Source organism: Diadema antillarum, unplaced genomic scaffold (genome assembly GCF_040938485.1).
Source record: "Diadema antillarum isolate AM-2024a unplaced genomic scaffold, OU_Dant_1.0 seq00000201_RagTag, whole genome shotgun sequence".
NCBI lineage: Eukaryota > Metazoa > Echinodermata > Echinoidea > Diadematoida > Diadematidae > Diadema > Diadema antillarum.
In genome coordinates this window covers 914,727-937,010 of record NW_027271261.1, presented here as the reverse complement: position 1 = coordinate 937,010, position 22,284 = coordinate 914,727, and the positions used below count along the sequence as shown (strand labels likewise).

Sequence of the window (22,284 nt, the reverse complement as noted above, 5' to 3'; positions counted from 1 at the left end):
AATTCATTTTAAGTCAAAATTTCACTGTAGTTTCAATTAATTCATAGGCTTCAATTCCACTCGGTTCAATTAAGATAATGTACCATAAGTATACCCTGTTTTTGACCGATACTATGACCTAAAATGATAGTCATGACTTATTTTTTTTTTAAATACAGTTGGGTTTCAGTTTGAAGTGAATAAAAAAACCCAAGACTGGGATTGTAGTGCCCTTCTGTTTCAATCAAATCTGCCGTATCAAGAAGAAAAACAAACAAATCCGAAACACAAACTAAGATTTTGTATTGGTAACCGGCCGCAACCAACAATCAACATCACATATAGAATCATCTTATACGTTGTTTAAAAATGACATTCTCTACATGTGTGACTGTAAACACGGTAAAGCATGCATTAGAGCCTACGCTTCCTCTGATTAATGATAAGGCTTTTCTTTGCCTGTATTACTCCTCTTCTCATTATTTTGATCTTGAAGGAATCTCCGAGAGTTCAGAAAATGAATTCTTTGTAACCCAATTATGTTTGGTCTTAACCTTTTCTTGTGAACACAAAGTGGAAATGAATCTAATTAAAATCAAATCAAATCAAATCAAATCAAATCAAATCAAATCAAATCAAATCAAATCTTTCTCCCGCTCTCGTAATACACCGGTTCACATGCTATATTGACTGAATATTGATACGATAATCATTTATTGTATAGCGATCATCCAAAAATATTAGTAGACCCTTTTTCTTCTGTTACATTCTGTGAATGATCATCACTATTCCTTGTCACCCATGTTCCTCTTTTTGTAGTATGTTTTAATGTCTAAGGATACTGTTCTAAAGCACAATAATGAAAAAAAAAATCCCAGTGCGCGATTACATCGTATATAGAAAAACATGGCTTTGTAATATAGACCTAATCCATACAGCACTTCTGTCTCATATCATTTATACATGATAAATGGAAATATAATGAGCTGCCTAATAAGTCTTATAAGTATTGATAAAAGAGATAATCTGAATATGATTCAAAAAGAAGTTGAATCGGCCTACTTTTAAAAAGGGGGAAAGAAGGAGAATAAGCACTAGTAGAGATAGTATTCAATCCTACCTTTGTCAGTCTCGGGTAACGGCATAATCTGTGTGGATAAAGTCTTAGTTGATAGACCCTGCAGAACACTTTTACTTGCATTATGAATTTTCCTGAAGAGATGCCAAATAGGGCTTATGTAAGCCAGCTTATATGTACGTATGCTAGCTATATCAACAAAACGACATCTGCGTAGGCGTATAGTCTCAATATCACATGCATGTGATGAGCTTCACGTTGTGTATCATATTCATTTCCCCATGTTCCGTCTTAAAACTGCAATGATAATAAACATGATAGACTCCAGATATTATGTCAAAATAGCACTCCAAAGAAGGAGGGTGATATATATACGCCAATCAGTACAATCATTAGATTATAAACAAAGATCGTAATAAACCTGCCCCAGTACGATTTAAGAAGCAAAGGAAGGGAGGAAGGAAGCAAATGTCATGTGATATTTCTCCTTGATGAGATCCTTAAGTATGAGATCATGCTACACTATCAAAATAATTGCAAAACTAATGAAAATAAGATATAACGGATGAATAAAATGATTGTATATTTTCCATCTATATTGGTCTCTTAATTGCGGAACATTTTGTCTTGAATTTTATTTTATTCAGTTTAATTCAATTCAATTCAATTCATTTCAATCGTCCAATGGAAAAAAATACAGTAAATTCAGTGCGGGAGTTTTACTCATAATAATATAAAAGATGGTGCTTAAATTAAAAACCGTCGAAAACACGTAATAGAACATCATAAACAAATAACTGTACATACTTACAAAATCAAACTGGAAGAAACAATCGTATAAAAGCATGACATAAAACCGACTCAATCGGCATATTTAAAAAAAAAAAAAAAACTTCAGTAATCTTTCTCTATTGCCTATACCAGTCCCAGTCCCAGTCCCCCTCCCCCCCCACCCCCCCCCCCAAAAAAACCGCGATATAACTAAAATAAACTAGCCCTGAACAGGGAGGTGTCCACCTCCCTGCCCTGAAACAGGGACGTGCGCGCAAAGAAACTTTAGCATACACCTGCGTGAAAATAATAACAGTAAATAAATTGCATCATCGATAGTTTACGGTCAGACGGCGATCCCAAACCCCAAGTACAAGTCCGCAGCTATGGGGCGCCAACCGTCACATGGTCACCCCGCCACGAAATCAGTCACCCCGCTGCAAAACGACAATCATTCCGCGACGAAACTACTCCCCAGCTGAAGACCGACGACGTCAACTCCGTCAACGAAATGACAACTTCGTGACGAAACCGACGCTGCCACTTGTCAACGAAAAAAGCAACAACAACAACCCCGTCACGAAACTGCCACCCCGTGACGACAATGACCGACCCCGTGACGACAATGACCGACCCCGTGACGGAAGAGACCATGCGACACCCCCCTCCCCCCCCCCCACACACAGACACCCAACCACAAGCCCATCCCCGAAGCCAGCCCATGCCCGAAGCTAAGGGATCATTGCCTGAACTCAACTACAGATTTACTCCTGAATTGGGTTAGAAATTATCTTGGCTAAATGATAATGAATGTAATCATTATGTATGTCAGCTTGCCAGATTTAAAAAAAAAAAATGATTTGAAAACTCAGGGAAGATTGACAGAAGAGAAGAGGGAGGAAAAGATGAGAAGGAAGAGGAAGCATAATAACAGCTCATAAATAACATTATATTGAACATCAACAACTATTATACGTGTCATGAGTCATGAAACTGTAAGATCCCTTATAGATGAAGTGATGATGGTGGTGACCGTGATAATGACAGTGAAGATGACTATGATCATGTTGGTGAAACCGTGAAAGTGATAATAATGATGTTGAAGTTGATGACAATGGTGCATGATATGAGGCATATAGGGATCTTCGAAGCAATTTTACTCCGGTCCTCTACATCAGTTCCAATTAACGGGTAATATATTGAAAACTATGATTGCAAATGTATAATGCAGGAATTCAGATATCGGTTGGCGTTCACCTACTGAGCTTAACCAACAGAAGCATTGATGAAGGGGGTGTGGAGGGATCCTTCATGATATTCTCAACTTTCTAAGATTGCGGACAGTGCATTGTCATAATCATCTACAGGTTCATTTTTTTTTCTCGAACTATTTTGCCTGCCTGATCTGGCAACCTTTGAATTTTCATTCGGCCATTCTTCCCTAGACTAAAACACCAAGAGAGTCAACCATGTAGAATGCAACAGCAATAGCTGTGTAGAAGAGTTTGAGAATGGGGTTTTCAACATGGAAGGGTTTTAGTTTCCTCAAGAAATGACGCCTCCCATGGCCGTTTGCCAGTACTTTTTACCTCTGTTCTTCCCAGTTTAACGACTGATCGATCATGGCACTGAGATATTCATATTTTGGCACAATGATTTCAATAACTGATTTGTGAATGACAAGTGGTCTTAAAACAACACTCTCTGATCAAACATGATTTTCTTTGTTTTCTTTTCATTGAGTTTGAGATACTTACAATCACACCACTGTATAAATGAGTCCAGTGTTCTTCGATATATTATTTCGTCATTCTTTGTAATCAGTCCAATTATGACTGTGTCGTCAGGGCATTTCAGAACGTTCGTGTTCTCGGAATCAGCTTGACAGTCATTAGTGTAAAGAGTAAAAAGGATGGGGGACTGGACACAGCCATGAGAAGAACCGTTGCTATCTCTAAATGACATCGGGCGCAAAAGAACATCGGGCGCAAAAGAACATCGGGCGCAAAAGAACATCGTAACTGATACTTGTCGCTTATTGGATTCTGTTAACGACAATCCAGAGGGTGGAGTCAACTCGCAGATTCCGAAGTTTTCCCATCCGCTTTCCTGCTACCATGGTAATGAATGCTGATGAGAAATCCACAAATGTTATAGCACGAGCGATGTGTCACGGTTGTCCGTATGAATGGAGTGAACAAGTGACAGTGGTGGATCCAGAAATAAAATAATATAAAATAAAAGGGGCGCTTGCGCCCCCTTTAATTTTTTTTTTTTAATTGTATAGTTGCACCATAAAATTCTTTTTTTTGCGCCCCTCCTTTACGGAATTCCTGGATCCGCCCCTGAGTGTTAACACCTGAGTGGTTAACACATCTTTACGGATTTATTCTTTTGATATTCAAACTGAAATTTATCCACCTGCTGCACAAACGGATCAGTAAGGCACTTGGACACAATTCACTAAAAACACTCCATGACTCTTATCATCTTATTGTAATGTTTGATTGAAAGGAGATGGGGAGAATAATTGTTGAGAGTAACAAAAACATTGCTTGCATTGAGTTTGTTTCGAATCCGCTTCATAAATCACAAGTGGATGTCTTCTTTATAAGAGCAGGGATAACTCTTTCTGAAAAAAATGTAGTTGCTATACCGGACTGTTATACCAGTTGCTCATCTTATTGTAGACTAAATGCATTCGCTTCACATCATATCGGGAGAATTAAAGTGGTGATACATAGTGTGACCTCATCTTAGTTTTAGTACGTAATCTAACAGTGTTTGAAATAACTCATTCATGAACGATTACTTGAATAAAGAACGGTAACTTCACTCTCCTATATAGTTCCTCGCATTCACTTCAAGCTGCCATCAGGAACTATTTCATAGTAGGACCCAACTAGATTTCGTCATCCATCCACTGCTCATACCCTTCGAGTTCCCCGCACCCATCATTCATGGGGCAACTGACAGAGCTTTCATCAAATCTGACTTTTCTCTCTTGAACTCACTGCCTTTGAAATTGAGAATGGAGACCTCATTCCCTCTGTTCAAGAAAGAACTCAAAACTTGTTTATTCCAGTAACAGTGTGCTTTCTCTCAATCGTTGCTCTTTTCCTGAATGAAGCAATGTGGGGAGGTCTTATACCTTTCTGCCACCGTGTGTGACAGACATGGCGCATTAAAAGACTCCATTATCATTGATAATTAAATCGGCAACCTGTCAGTGCATCATTAATACAAGCCATAATAATTATGATTAAATTACGGCATCCTTCCATCTGCCACCCCCCCCCCCGCACACACACGTGACGCACTTTAAATCATAATGTAATCACACAGCAAGATTCACACAGAGTAATTTGTTGGACTTTATGAATATAGTCCATAATATATAGTATATTTTAGATACAAATCCCTAAATGCTTGAAAAAACTACTAGTATAGGCCTACGACATTTTTTCTTGAAAGGCAGGAGGAAGACAACAACAACAACAATAATAACCATAACAACAATAAGAACAAGAACAACAACCAAAACATCATCAACAACAACAAACCAGCACATATGTTTTGTAGTCAAGAACAGGAAACTACTTTTCATTTATTTGTACAATGTTCTAAAACACTACATTTATGGCAAAAATTATCTGATTTTATAGCGGAAAAAAACAAAAAAGTATACACCTTTTCGCTATTTGAAATGATGTTTGGTGTAAGTAATGACATAGAATTTTGTACATGTATAAATCTTTTTATTTCGTTGTTTTAAGTTTTATATTCATATGTAGATTTCAAAGTTCAACTCTGAATTTTGACGCATTCATGGCTTAAGTAAAGTATACGATAAACAGAAAACTGAATATGTTATAGCACAAAAGAAAGGTAAATTGCAATGTCATTTGAGGAAGTGGTCCATGTTTTTGTAATGGTTGATCCTCTACTTTTATATATCTCAAAGACATCCATCTTCTTTTTGTTATTTCATTATGGCAGATAGTTTAAGGTGACTTGTTTTAACTGAACCCTTTTTATTGCTATAGGCTGGTCATTTTGTACATTGTTTATATTGTTTGTTTCGTTTGTTTTTTGGTTGCATTAAAAAATAAAAAGAAAAAAAAGAACTGCAGAAAACAAACAAACAAACAAACAAACAAACAAACAAACAAACCAGCACACACACGCATGAAGTAAACCACGCACCTTTATTTATTCTTTTTTCCCTCACTGGGATATTTATTATTCTCTTTCATCTGTACACGTATTACAACATATTTCAAATAACATCATACTTTTTTTCGAATTCAATACAATATACATCACGAAAAAAAGGTGTTTAAAGAGACACCATTTTTTCTGAAACACTTGCAACTTATGATTATTTCTTGCAATAAATTTCTCCTTATCATAATATTCCCTTATACTATATTTACATAAATCAAAACGAGGTATTATTTTTCTTATTTTACAAACATAAATTTCATATCTCACAAGCATGGTAATACAATTAAATGCCGAATTGTTGATACCCCAAAAACCAAATAATTCATTTTCCGTCGTAAATGTTATTTCTAACCCCGTGTTAACATAAATTAATCCATTCTCTTACTTCAACCCACAATCTATCAACATATTGACACTCACTCAAAAAATGTATTAAAGTCTCAACATACACATTACAAAATGAACATTCTTTTCTTTCAACAATCCAATTCTATTCAACATGTTATTTGTATATAAATACAAATACCTTTATAACTTTAACTTTAGTTATAAAGGTAAATAAAGTCATAAATACCTGCTTACTGGACTACGCATCCTCTTGAATTCATAGCATCGTTGTAAATACGTACAAGCTTGTGTATTTACGTACACTGACGATCACGGCATTCTCTGGAAAGCCTATAGCCCATAAACAGCGCACATACATTGGCACACTTGGTGCAATCATGGCCTCTACCAGTGGTGATTCCTCGTCGTCGGCGGTACATAAGGTTTGTTATTTCGTGTTGACTAAGTCATTCCATGCGTCTTAATTTGTGATATTCGCTCAACAATAGATTGGCTATACAGCGGTGGATTTTCTCCAGATATTTAGTTATTCGTGAATGATTAATTACAAACAAACCATCGAGTTTCGTACATGTTGGTCCCATGTATTGCATTTCCTGTGAATGTGAACCGATCTGAATCTGGAACGCGAACGTACACTGTCACTGTATGGTTGGACCTACTACGAGTACGGGTACTCATCGACCGCCTAATCTTTATTTGCTTGATAAGAATATTTAACACTGAAATTTACGTAAAAACTTGACCTACGTGATTGAGAAAACCAGCACTATCAAATGCTGTTGTTCCCTTTTCAATTTGAAGTTTCAGTGCAAAAATATCGCCGTCGAACTTGAGTGGCCTCTCTTCAGCTCCCCGCGGTCGCGGTAGGGGTGCCGCTCCTTTTTGAGATCGACCGCTGTTTTTGCATTGACAATGCACACAAATCGAGTTGTATTGAACACCGTGTTGTACGAAGCTTTTTAGAAAATGCATTGACATTACATTACGATTCTGTTAAAATATTCATTCGAAATTTTGTCCTTGATTAAAACCATTATTAATGAACAGTGAATTTCGCGTTTTCCCACCCATCCTCACCAAACAACGGCAACGGTCAGAGCCAATACTCACATTGACATAGGCAATACATTTATTTTCTATGTGCTCTGTGCTCCAAAACTACGCGGTTGGTTTAAAAAAGGGTGGTCGATGTGTAGTAAAGCTACCATACGCACCACTGTCAATTCTGTAGATTTCTAAAGGGTGTTGTTACTCAGGCTCAGATCAGTCATGAATGTACACCAACAGCCAACACATTGACAAAAATTCAAGGAATATTGTTATGACCAGTGGTGACAGAGCATCGTAAGGTGTTGCAGAATCACAGAAAATATAGAATCTAGCACAATTAGAATGCAATGCAATGCCCATGGGCGCGAGCGGCTTGCTTTAAAATTTACATTATGCACAGGTCTAGCTAAGTCATGAAGTCTACTCACTGCGACCAGCCCGAATGTGAAGTGTTTGGGCTGCGCATTGTAGGATTTGGGATCTGGGAAGGCATAGTATCACGGCTAAATTTCAACTTAAATAACTAAAAAATGCGTCAATTTGAATAAATTTACATAGGGGGTCTACCGATGGCGATGTAGTCCGTAGGACAGATTTGAAACCTCTGCACTTGCGCTAGTCGGTAGCAGTGTAGCCTTTGTTTGACCAGGAACTCTTGCTGCGCGACATCGTGTGGCGCCCGATGGCTCTCTGCTGGTTTGGGTGCGTTCACTCGAACCCTTTTGCTCGCCACTACACAGCACGCAGCAAAAGGGCCTTGTTCAAAGGCTAAAATCATTGTGACTCTTACAGTATTCATATCGCCAATGCGCAAAGTGCCACGTAAAGGTTGCATCGAAAGCCAAAGAATGAACGGGAGGTACAACGTATGGAGATGAACTCGTAGAAAAACATCTTTTCAAGACCACATGGGATCAGTGTGGAAATGAACAAGTGAACGTATTGTATGAATTAGGTAAGAAACGTATACATGTACATTATAAAAGTAAGGCTTTTGCTGGTTAAAATACGAAACTTATAGAGGCGCAAAAATTTGTGTTTCTTTTTCACCGTACGGAGATAGCACTCTTTTGACTCTGGGCGCTCCCACAGTCTATAACTGTGTGAAGGAGTGCCCCAGGGTTAGAAGTCTACTAGGTTCTAAAAGGTACTATAGCAGGCCTTTTAACCTGGCTGTAATGTAAGTGAACTGTGACTCGTGTGAGTGTGACCAGCCCAAGCCAAACACGAAGCGTCCCACAGTACACCTGTTCAATGGAGTGCCCTGGGGTTGTAAGCTACATTACACAGCCCTGTCACTGTACTGCAAGTCGCGACATGGCTGTACCACTCACGGTCAAAACACTTGCCTACACAATACAATAGCACAGATTTTTAATTGATTATATTTTGTTTGGAACCTCAGACCTACAATATGCAATGTACATATAAATCTAATCTTGATCATTCTAGCAACCCATTGGTACATATTAGCGATATGGACATACACAATTTACAAATTACTGAAAACAAAAATTTGTATTACTTTGTCTGCAGACTGTAGATCACTTTTCAAATTTCCTCTATGTGGTAACCACTGAGTAAAGGCTGATGACGAAGTGACACGGTTATCGCTACACTATAAACGCAATCGACCATGCAGCGGTACAAGGTTTGTGTGACACTTGCAACACACTTGCTGCGATTGTTATGGATCACCTCCATTCACGTCAGAGCCGATTGTTATGGATCACCTCCATTCACGTCAGAGCTGATATTTTGAATTAGTGCAGCGATGGTCAAGCTTTGCAAGCAGTTAGAAATTTAAATGTTGCTCCATGGACATAGTGCGAGAGCTCATTATCAGATTGTTGTAGGTATGTTTCAGATAAATTGACTGTACGTATGTGAGGTAAAGAGTGGGATGTTCATGTTTGTGTTGAGATAGTTGTCTTTGTTTTTTTTTTTAGGTTATGTATGTAAATTACACTATTTTATTATAGTATTGCTCCAGACAGTAAATTTTGTTTGCACCCCTTTTCTTTGAACCCCATTCAGAAAAGAAAGTTTCAAGCCCAAGAAGACTCTGATGATGAAAGCTATGTGCCATATATTCCTTTGAAAGAAAGGAGGAAACAGAAGGTATGTTGTATGTTGGCTTTACACATTACAGTTGTCAGTTTTGCATATCTTGGTGGTGATGGATATTTTCAAAAGGTGTTGTGTTTTCCCTTCACAGCAAGATTATTTCAATGACATGGTGCAGACACTCAGAGATTATATTAAACTCTCAGGTGAAGGCACTGTAACCAAATGATCTGTTAGTACACTCAAGGTTACACTCAGGACTCAACATTGGTGGTAGCTTGGTGGCCTGGGGCCACCAGAAATGGATGTCGGGCCACCACTTTTTTAAGAAAAGATATGTTTTGTTGTCCCAATCAGGCCAACAAATTTCATTGCTACACCACCAAAAGAAAAAAGTTACTGTCAAGCCTTGCTTTGTATGTCGCGTCGTCGATTCTGTACAGAACATCATTTTGTTAAGTTATGGCATAAAGCAGAGATTTTGGCAGAATGTTGTATGTCATTATCGATGTACTGCTTATTTCATGCTATGCTCTGCAGGTTTTGCTATTATATGGGCAGCATAGCACCTTCCATCAGAAGATTATGTTTGTGTTTCAATGCCATTTGAGTCCATTTCTACTGTGGAAGACATCTATTTTCTTAGATGTGATAGTGATCATAAAGCAAAATCCACGCTAGAGTCAAACTTTTTGTAATTTTGATATTTATGTCATGTTGTGTGTCAAAGTGTGTTTATAAAAATCACTATCATGTTGTATTACAATGTAAGTGATGAGGTCTGCTGTAGCTCAAATATATGTCCAAATTAGTGTTATGAACTGAGCTACTTGAAGATTAATCCATTTATGTGTAGCCTACAATGTGTAATTTCGTAAAAATTTGTTTTATGCCATGATTTCTTGCAAAACATTCTCTAGGTGGAGAGAATCCAAAAGTTAGCCAATCGACGAGTCATTGACCCAAATGAGGAGGATGGACTGTACGACAGACAAGAGGAGGAGGAACCTGACATTGGACCCCTGGCAAATGTCAGTCTCTTGGACCAGCACTCCGAACTCAAGAAGAAGGCTGAAAGTGAGTAGACTTCAAATAATCCTTGTTAAAACAAATGTGCTACAATATATGCCTTCTACAGACTCACAAATGTATGCATACAACAGCAGCGGTGTCACGTCTGAAAACTGTACAGCACTGGAACGAGAAAGATTGTTTCAGGGACTCATGTTTTGTTCCATGATTGATCTTCATAACCCTCGCTATTGCCAATTTGGAAGACGTTGCATACTGTAAAACACAATATATTCGCAGCATGAATTTGTCACAGATTGGAGGATTATTACATTGGTGGCATCGTGTCTCCTTTCAACCAATGCTTTTTCTGCTTATCTTTTCTGCTTATGTCTGGCCTTATAAGGTACTGGTAAGTATTACCAGTATGCCTAGTAATGCATGTATGTGTAACTTGTAAACCTAGAGTAAAGAGAACATAAGTGAACAATCCTGGTACTCATACAACATGGTTCAGTAGAAACGGAATTCAAGAAGAGATATTTCTGATCATTTGAGTGGGGGGATACTGAAACTGAGGCATCATACGTATGTTTGTCATACATACATCCTGCATTTTGCCATCTCAGTCGTAAAAGTGATATACATATTACCTTCTCATTCAAGTGATAAAAAATTATTGTAGGCTAGATATAGATATAACTGCAATTTTATCGATACTGTATTTTCAGTGAAAGGTTTTTCCTGTGGGTGTAGTTTTAATGTTCTTGTTTACAAATATACCCCATTAGCTCTGATTTCAAGTGCAGAAATTTTCAAGAGTGTGTGATGCTAATTAAAATGAAAACTTGGACTAATGCTTGCATAGACCTGTAAACAGCAACCCATCTCATGCTTCTTGTTGCTAGGCACCAAGTCCACAGCCCTTGACAAACAGCTTGAGGAAGAGCAGAAGATCTTGAACAGCATCCAGGAGCAGAAGGCACTGATGAATGTCAAGGAGTTGGCAGAAGGCATCACTTACACTGAAGCCCTCATCACAGGGTGAGATTACAGTAGCATGACAAATGGAATGTTGTGTGATTTCCAATGTAAAACATACTGGCCAGAATTCACAGAGGTACAACTGTAGTTTAAACTTAGTCCATGGTTTACATGAATTCTGTTTCGTAAATGTGCATGGACTTGTCGCACTTGCTAGCAGACATCCCATTATAAATGCCCTCTGATGCACGCATATGAAAGGTACACGTGTAGGCCTATTTCACACCCTTTTTTTTAGTCTGTGGACTGATCTAAGCCATGGATTTGATTTAAACTGCATTTGTGATTTTCGACCTCTGTTTCAAGGTATTTAGCTTTACATATCGTCGGTTGAGAATGATAAGGGCGTTAAGTTCTCACAAAACCCATAGTGTTCGAGACAACTTAACGCCCTTCTCATTCTCAACAGACGATATGTACCTTTGTCCAACTTCATTTTTGGTTTGGGTTTTTGCCAGAAGGTCAGCATGTGCCAGCTTCTTTAGATGATTATTACCTTTTAATTCTTTGACTGGAGAGTGCATTGAATGGTTGCAGGAAGTGAGATTTTTGTTTTTGGTTGTCACTTTGTTCAGTCATCATCGTCATGCTGTTATGTCTGCTTTTAGCAGTGTGTTAATGGAACTAGTCTAAAATAGGGTTTAACGTTTGACATACAGGATAGAGGAGACTAGAGAAAAAACATCACACACTAGGAAAGAGACAGATAGCTAGAAGATTTCGACGGTTGTGTTGTTTCAGTGGGGTTGGTTTGTTAGGTATAGCATGCTGTGCGTCAGTGGAAACCGTGCCGTGTATGTACTCCTATGCTCAAGGATTCTGCTCAGGGATTCTGCTTGTTGCTATGTTCCCTAAATTTGTAGTGCCAAAGAAGTCAAACTTGTAGTCATGGTGAAGAGATTAGGGACCACATATATCATTGGGCCAAGAGATGCACTCCTATCACTCTATTCATTTTCAAAATGTTGTTTTGACATACATACCTGTCATAACTATGATGTGAATCCTTTTTATGCCTCCACCCAGAAAGGTGCTGGAGGCATTATCATGTTTTTGAGTTGTCTCTGCCTGTTTGTCCATCTGTCCATCCTTCCATCTGCCCTTTGCACATCTCATTATCAAGATTATATATATCATACTTATAAACCACTCATTAAAATGAGTTTGCCTCGTACCTGTCCCAGAAGTGCTACATGAGGCATAGATATGTTGATTAAATATAGAACAAAATCTCTCAAGATCGTAAGTCACTTAAATTTTGCTTTCAAATGATGTTTGTTTTATAAGAAGTAACTTAATCCATGAATTCCAGTGGTAATATAATATGATATAAAGAGTAGAAATATATAGATAGTTATTTCTGTGCAAGGTATTGATGAAAGGTCTAAGTCAAATAGAAAAAAAAAACTCACTGTATTTATGGAAAAAAAAAAAGTGTAGTTATGATGTAATTTGTTGGACAGAATGGAAATGAATATGATTATTTGCATGAGCATGATAGAGATGGTAGTCAAACATTAAGGTGAAAGGTCAGTGCACTTTGGATTAAAATGTAATTTTCTAGCTATAACTACAGATACGACAGTCCAGTTGAAAAATTATCAGGTGACAAGATTAGAAATGAACTGACAATTATTCACTTAAAAGGACTGGGTTAAAAGGGTACAATCAAGGTCAAAGGCCACCAAAATTTAGTTGAAATCGAATATTCTGGCCTTTAATTTTATTAAGTGAATCCAATCATAATACAATTTAGTGTAAGTTAACAAGAGAATCTAGTGTAAGTTTTAGATAAAAATAGATTTTAAAGTACTTTATTTTTACAGATAGGGTCAATTTTTTGGTCAGCGGTCAAGGTCAATGAACTTCTTAATCTGTAAATAAAGCACCACATACAACCAGCATACATGTATGGTACAATTTAAAAAAAAATGCTTGCATGATTGATAAGTGGAGACTCCCCAGTCAACTGCGCATTACCGATATGGCCGGAACACTTTTATTTGTGCCTTGTGATTATTGCTTGATTATCATCTTTGATACGTACTGCTCCATGTCTGCTGTTCAGGTGGAGACCACCACGCTGCATCCTTCAGCTTGGGGAGGCGCGGCATGAGAGGGTGCGAAAGAAGCTCCACATTCTAGTGGAAGGCCAGAATATTCCCCCTCCCATCAAGCACTTCAAGGTAGGCTCGCTTCTCATGTCACCCTTGATACATTTTTTGCAAGATGATATTTCCTTCTTCTTCAAGAATTCAGTTTCACACGATTCATAAATGTCCGGCATTGTGAATGAAGCAAAGATAACAATATGAGAATTTCATTGTGAAAAGTAAACTTGTATCTAAGTTTATGGAATGAGGAGAACAACTGTCAGTTGCTATAATCCCACACCCCCCCCCCCCCAAAAAAAAAAAAAAAGAGAGAAAGAGACAGACAGACAGACAGACAGACATGTAAAGATAGAGAGAAGGGATAAGAAATCTGAAATTGTTGAGGTTGTTTTGAGTGATGACTTTTATCCAATGATTGAAATTATTCATTCATTTCATTTCAATCATTTATTGTACATATCATGGATATTTGTTTTGTTCACATGCTTTTCACAAAAACAAAGATATATATCGTCGCTGGGGTGACAAGACCTTGTATCTGCAATTTTGGTGAAAATGATTTTTTTATTATTAATGATCAGAAAATCAGTTAAGGGCAAGTCCAAGATAAGGTCCCCTCAGAAGGCAAAATTTCATCTTTGCTCAATATTGACATGTTTGGTATCATTTTGAAGCTTATGAGTTGAAGTTTTGATTTCCATGGAGGAAAAAATGATATTATGTAAATTTATGCAAATTTCAAGGGCTTCATTTGCATAGATGTGAAACACAGCGTTACGTATGGGACATTTATAAAAATTCATATTAATTCAAAGGAAAGCAAATAATATTTGATTAATATGTGGACATAAGAAGTTCATCACATAGTTTAACTTGGTATGAAAATTTAGGGATTATGCAAATGATTATGCAAATTAGCTCGTGTCCTATCATGAGATGTCCCATACGTAACAAAATGAGGTCATTTTTTTAGGTTTTTTCTGAAATTGCTAAGGTTATTTTAATGCCCTTTTGGAAAGTTCTAATTTATTGTTTAGAGAAATTAAATACCAGAGAAAAAATTAAAAAAAATAAAAGAAATATTTTTTATTGGGAATTGAAATAATGTTACGTATGGGACAAATGCGTTACGTATGGGACATCCTCATACATATTGCATGTGAATGCATGTAGCTAGCTAGGAAGGTCTCTCAGTACACAAATGGTCAATCATCCTGAAGAAAGCATCCCAACATTGTAGCTACTTTTTGAGTTATAGACACTTGAAACAATACATGAACTTGACTGAACAATTTTCAGAAAGGGGGAGGGGAAAATGGCAAAATACACAATGAAAAATCAGCATTAAAGGGATGGTCTAGTTTTTTGTAGAAATGGGGATTCAGTTTTCAACATTTAAAGAGATGATTGGAAACCAATTTATATGAATTACTTAAGAGCATAAAATCCTAAGACTAGAGGAATTCAAAGTTTATGTGATGGAGATCCAATTTGAAATGGTTGTGATATATATAGGAAAAAAATAAAAAGTAAAATGATTTTTTTTTTCATTGCAAGTGATACACAAATTGTCCTTATTCAGTTTTCAGTAGTAGCCACAACAAAAAATGCATGGGTATACATACTGAGTTGTGACTCGAATCAATGACCTGACTGCTAGACAGACACCATATATCTACTCGATCACTGGGGTTTCACACAGCAGGTATTGCTTATTTATTAAACTTAATATTCCTTGTGTCAAGTTGTTTTTTATTGAAACTAAATGGCAAACTGCCCTTCATCAATGCAAGTAAACACTTTAAACTATTCAGTTTTTCAGTAGTAACTATCCTGATAAAAATAGGGCATACATACTCCGGTTGGTCATGAAAAATATAGAATATGATTGAATGTGATTATGATGGTAAATATCTGGGGAATATTGTTCTCTTGTCAATCTGGATCAGTATTTGAGTAACTTCAACTGATTCCACCTCAATAATTATGCAAAAATTTGTTTAAATGGGTATTTTGCAAAATTATTTTGCGAAATACCCATAAACATGGTTCTCCACACACTAAACGAATGGGGGACAAAGGGCATGCATACCCAGGTTGGTCATAAAAATATAAAAATATGATTGAATATGATTATGATGGTTAATATTTGGGGAATATTGTTTCCCTGACAATCTGGATCAGTATTTGAGTAGTTTCAACTGATTTTACTTCAATAATTATGCAAAATACCCATAAACATGGTTCTTCACACACTAAATGAATGGGGGACAAACTGTCCCATACGTAACTGTCCCATACGTAACACGTCATGTCTGTCTTTAATTAGAACCTGTAATTAGAGCTTTTTGCCTAATGACATGAAACTTACCTGTGATAATCTTGAGTGTTGTGACTTTCATCACAGTGAGTTACAAGTTGTTGAATGATATACTTTCAGAGAGTTTTGAGGTTGAAAAAAATGTTCAAAAAAACAAAATTTTTCTGGTCCCATTCGTAACGGCACATATTTTCTCTTCTAGAATATAATTGTTAAGGTCATTTTTCTCAATATTTTACATGATTATACTTCTTCTAGATATCAATCACCATGATGAAGTTCAATATGATCAAAGGCCATTAACACTATTTTTCAGGTCATAAAAGTCTCTGAATGTCCCATACGTAACGTGCGCATTATCTTGGACTTGCCCTTAAGTGATGTCCTGTCCAAATCCTAGATGTCTTTCCCCAAAAAATGAAGCCACCATAGCATGTCAAAGGAATGTCTATCCCATTGGATACAGTGCTTTGGCTGCCATGTTTTTTCGCTCTCCTGAACATTTGACATTTTGTAGATACGAGGTCTTGTCGCCCCAGTGACGATATAATACCATCGCATAAGCAAGATTTAAATAACATATATATAAGACATACGAGAGGCATCATTTTGCCAACCTTATATAACATAGAAAAAATATATAACCTACATGTACATGTATTTTACATTAGCATCAATGTTCAAACATTCAACATATCTGTGGTCATAAATTCAAACTCAATAAATTATAATTTTGTACCACCATACTTTAACTGGCTTCAACCAGGCTCTAATCAGGTCTAACCTGGCACTGAGTCAAGGTTAGGGTGCATTTATAGTGTGAAAGGGTGCGAAGGTGAGCGGTGCCATTAATGTTGGGACACGAAAACACTGGTGGTCAACTCCGTGGCATAGATATCAAATGTATAAATTGGGTCATTTCCTGTGTGCTATTAACGAAGACAAACACAGAACAGATAACAAGATCTGCAGAGGCCTTGCTCTTCACTAGAAGGAAACTCCCTTCTAAACATGCAGCCTAGTTAGCGGTGTGATTAAAGGCTAATATGGGGTTGAGCCCCAGGCTAGATCCAGATGAAGGCCCTGTATTCATATTGGTGGTATAGTGGTACCCAGGACAGGGCCACAGTGGGACCCCCCGACACACACATATTTGGAGCTCTCCATTTAGGTCAGGTTTAGTTGCCAGAATGAATATTAAAAATCATCTCGTTTTCTTAATCAGGGCATGGTTTGATTGAGGTTTCCGATCAGGTACACCAGAAAGGTGTTTGTTTGTTTTTTGTTTTTTGTTTTTTTTCGTTGTATGGTTACCCTCTGGTCATGATTTCTATCATGCTTTATAGTAATACGTAGTGCTTTCACAATGTTAATGACTTTCTTCATTTTCCATTGATGGTGATTGACAGTTTGCTGTCTTTTATTTTTATCAACATTTTGCCTTGTTTTGTTAAAGATACAAAGTGTCTATAAATGCCTTGAAATACATTATGTGAGAGGGTACTGCTGTAAACAGAGTGTAGTGAGTTTTATATCTGTCTTCTTTTGACATTTATCTTTCTGAAGCAAAGCCATATAACAGTTTCTATCTTTGTTTTTCCCCATTGCCAGGAGATGAAGTTTCCAAAGAGCATTCTTGGTGCCCTGAAGAAGAAAGGAATTAGCAGACCGACCCCCATCCAGATCCAGGGACTGCCTGTAATGTGAGGAACTTGAGAATAGAGTTATAAATAGCATATATTTTGTCCTGGATGGAAAATAAAAGAGATGGTTCAGTAAATATGAAACCGGTACATTTGTATGGCTGCAAATATGTATGGGAGACCTTGGATTGATTTTTTTTTATGACACAGAAATGCCAGCAGAAAGAGGATTGTGCATTGTTTTGAGGTACAGGAGAGGATGTCAATAGCTCATGTATGTATGTATGTATGTCAGATACATAGTAATGTCATAATTTTGTGTTTGCCAGGCATTTACATCTTAATATTACCTTTCTCTATTTTTCAAGCTTATCTGCAAGCGCATTTTCCCAAGAATTAAACGTTGTGAAGTAAGATTATGAAGAATTTGGCATAAACTCAATGCAAGCACTTTGAAAAATTTGCAGTTTATATACTGAAAAAATATTATATACTTATGGAAGACTAAGATTCCACTGATAGTGCTCAAAATGGGTCAAGGCAAATGTGTCTATTGTTCCTGATTTTTTTTTTTAAAGTTTGAATTAACTCTGCGTTTACCAGTGATGTCTTGTTTGTGTTCAGTGCGATTCCAAAAGTGCTAGTTAGTGATAACGGCTGTGCTTCATATCTTTTGTGATTGGTTCGCAGACTTCAGGGCCGCGACATGATTGGCATCGCATTTACAGGTTCGGGGAAGACTCTCGTGTTCACACTTCCCATCGTTATGTTCGCCCTGGAGCAAGAGAAGCGAATGCCCTTCATCAGAAACGAGGGCCCCTACGGTCTCATCATCTGCCCGTCTGTAAGCTTGCCCATGAAAATACCGTATACGCCATATATTTAGCGAGTCTAAATTTTTGTGAATCGGGACTTCCCAACGATTTTGTGATTGCTTAAATTCAGGACTGTGGAGTGCAGTACTGAACGGAGAAATTTTTATGTGCACGTCACATTCATATCGGGATCAGAGTCAATGTTTTTGCATGTCTTAAAATTCACGAATAGCACCTGACTCATGAAATTCACGAAAATTAAAAAACTCGCAAAATATTCGGTGTATACAGCAGACTGTTTGCCACAAAGAAAAAGTGCATTGCAACAAGCATGTTGAAGTATATCCAAGATAACAATTAAACACATTGCAAGTATGATGTCTTGCAAATCAGTAGAAAAAACAAAAACAAAAACAGCCCCAGACAAATAGATTAGGCATTCTAAAGGCATTACATACCTGTCTGGTATATGGCATCTAGAAACTTTTCCTGTCTGAAAATGTCATTAACAGTGCCCTCTAGAAGTTTGAATGTAACAACAAACCAAAGCTCTTTTTTTTTTGGGGGGGGGGGAGGGAGGGGTGGTATATCTGTGGGGGAAAAAAATAGTCCGAGATTATATACTTTCACAGTAGAATAACAAGGTTGCAAGCGGAAAGGTACAAACAAAGTGACATTTACGTGAAGTATTATTAGACCAAGCTTAAAATATCCTCTGCACACTAGCGGAGCCAGTGTTGTAAGGGCTTCACTACATGCTCATGCCAAGACGTTTTGTTTTGCAGGCAGTCTGTCAGTCCCATTCATGCAAATCCATGAAAGCAATGCCACCAAAGCAATTCTGAAGTTAAAGTTCAACATCTTATACAGGGTTTGTTATTGTTAGCCCCTTGCTTTACCACATTTGGACAAATGTCCACCCAGAGAGATGTACAGACCATTCAAAATTAGTAGATTTAAAGGTTGTGTGTACCTTTTGCGTATGTCACAAAATTTTGCATTGTTCAAGAGTAATGTCTCCCAACATCGTATAAGAAACCTTTGGTAATACAACTCAAGAGTTAAAAAGAAAAAAAAAAGATGAAAAACTAACACCATATCACTCAAGAATATGCTCCCCTTTGTACCAAGAATAAAAGGGTTTTTTTTTTTTTGTCCAAATAAATTCACTGAAAATCTATAGTATTGTTCCCATCTCTCCATCATAAAGAAGTTTCCGGTTTATCATTTTGAAGAAAGGTCTGAATTTAATACCTACCTCTACAGTATACCAGCTTATGAAAGGAATTTAATTTTCAGAGTTGTAAATGGGACACACAAGCTTTACAGATGTGGAGTAACAAGTAGAGAAGACACTGTGTTCAGAAAGTGCTAACAAATTTGACTCATTTTTCAAAAACTTTTTCCCTGCACCCTTGTTCTCTTGGCTGACAGCGTGAGTTGGCCCGCCAGACCCATGATGGCATCCTGCACTTCTTCAAGTGTCTGGAGGCCGATAACCAGCCGTCTCTACGTGGGATGCTCTGTATCGGAGGAGTCTCTGTCAAGGAACAGATGGATACAGTCAGAAAGTGAGTTTCCTGTTTTTGTTTTACACCCCTCTCATGTGTGTTTTCTGAAATGGATTTTGGGTGAAAATGTCCCAACCATTGCCTATCCTGTCAGGAATGACAAACGGACAGACAAATGACGACAGCAACAACAGCACATTTAGAATGAAAATATGTCAAGTGAGGACAATATTGTATATGCCATATGTTTATGGAGTCTAATATGTTTTTGCGATTCGGGACTTCTCAACAATTTTGCAAGTTGGTTTGATTATGTAATCATGGAGTTGGCAATGAACGGAGAAACGTACACGTGCATGCCACATTTATGTTGGGATATTTCGCATGTTACTAAATCTGTGATTAGCACGTAACTTGTGAAATTTGCGAAAATAAAAACCCTGTGAAATACGTGCCGTATACAGTATTTGGCTGCTAGCTGGATGCATTCTTGTGTCTACACCCATCTACATGCCATGCTAGCTTAGATTTGTTTCTCATACATGTGAGTACTATACTAACAGAGTGCTTTGAATCGTATTGTAGGAACACTCAGCCAAATAGCATAGTAGATCACAAACTGATGTGATTGTGTAATTCAACAGTATGTTTAAACAAAGTAGGGTACTTTTTGGTTTAAACTCATGTGTTTGCTGTGTCTGTAAGGTGTATCACTGCAGCAATATCAATTCTACTCCAATATTCCCCTGTCAGGTGGTTCAGGTGTTGTAAACCTGTGCACTTCAGAGTAGATATACTGTAGAAAATGTTCAAGCAGAATCAATTGGTCAGTTGATTCCTCATGAAAATTTGGTGGCAATATACAGTAGCTTTAATTCTTGTTGTTTGGTGTCACACAATAACGCATGTGATGTTTATTGCCACCATCTGTTCCTCAAGACCATAATAATGATAAGCTAATACAGTCCGACCTTCGTTATTGAGCCATCGATTAACCAGATCTCTCTGTTATTTGGATGTTGACTGGCTGACATTTTAAAAATGTTTTCATGTATTTTCAGTGGCAAATTTCATTCAAAACACACACACGTATGTTCAACCATTGCGGGACATGCTCCAGTCAATGCAGTGGACTGTATCTGAATCTCACTACAACGCTGTAGCTGAAAGATTAGTATAATGATTGTTTGTTTTTAGACCTACCAGGAAGTGAAATAGACCCATGGAAATGGACATAAACCAAACAAGTCTTATTTTTCAAAGCAAAGATTATTAAAATTTATAGGTACTGCCAGTATTTGAGGCACCTTTATCAGCAGTATACCATATGGAGAGCTGCTAGGTATCAAGGGAGTGTTAAATTGGTAATGATATGTGTACATACTAAATGTATGTATACCCCTAGCATGATAGGCTAGAAAGTGCTGTATTTGAGCATGTTTCTCTTATCTGGTTAACTGAGGTCGAACTGTATATCTGTTCCATGCGTTGTATCACATGACTTTGTTGACCTGATTTTTAGAATTGCACACCAATGTGTACAAATAATCCTTTCCCTTTTCTGTTATACTGTGCGGTCCAGAGGAGTCCACATTGTGGTGGCCACGCCCGGTCGTTTGATTGACATGCTGAACAAAAAGTGTTTCTCTCTCTCCACCTGCCGCTACCTCTGCCTTGATGAAGCCGACCGTATGATTGATCTTGGATTTGAGGAGGACATCAGAACTATCCTCACTTACTTTAAGGTTAGTCATGACTGGAGTCATTAGGGTCCACCTTTTATTATATGTGACACTGCACCTCAAAACAAACAAAAAGTCGCCAGACATGAATTTTTAGTTAAGACCATATTCTGAAAGAGCAGATTTTAAGCTTTAAAATGATGTATAACTCAAATCAAATGGACTCTCCTAACCTATCTAAATATTGGAAAGAAAGCACAAACTCAGGAGAAGTGTGAACTGAGAAAAGAGGCTCTGAAGTACAGTGTCTATTCAAGCGCTTAATCTTTACCAAACCGTGCTGGCTGTGCGATGAATGGGACAAAAAACAGGAAGTAAACCACCAGAGTAACAACAATGAAGGGATTATCAGATTAAACTGAAATTAAGCATGCCTCATTAACACATTTTGTCCATAATTAATGCCAACTTTCAAAGCAGTAGCCCTATCCTTTCAAAAGCTATTAGAGTTGAAAGTGAAGAGTGTGGACAAGGTTTTTCAGAAATGAAAAAGGGATTCGAAAGACACACCTAATCACACTATTCTGCCAAACATGTTCGAGATAAACTGCTAAAAAAAAC

General features: G+C 37.4%; 1 protein-coding gene across 1 annotated transcript in view; it reads left to right on the top strand.

Moving 5' to 3' along the window:
- Positions 1-6,774: 6,774 nt before the first annotated feature.
- Positions 6,775-22,284, top strand: part of LOC139728813 (probable ATP-dependent RNA helicase DDX41) — a 42,744-nt gene continuing 27,234 nt past the window's right edge. The window contains exons 1-9 of the mRNA XM_071639750.1: positions 6,775-6,825; positions 9,494-9,577; positions 10,444-10,600; positions 11,443-11,578; positions 13,647-13,764; positions 17,624-17,715; positions 18,346-18,499; positions 19,905-20,041; positions 21,564-21,726. Of these exons, the coding sequence (XP_071495851.1) occupies positions 6,781-6,825; positions 9,494-9,577; positions 10,444-10,600; positions 11,443-11,578; positions 13,647-13,764; positions 17,624-17,715; positions 18,346-18,499; positions 19,905-20,041; positions 21,564-21,726 (1,086 nt within the window). The 5' untranslated portion in view covers positions 6,775-6,780. The remainder of the gene's footprint in view (positions 6,826-9,493; positions 9,578-10,443; positions 10,601-11,442; positions 11,579-13,646; positions 13,765-17,623; positions 17,716-18,345; positions 18,500-19,904; positions 20,042-21,563; positions 21,727-22,284) is intronic.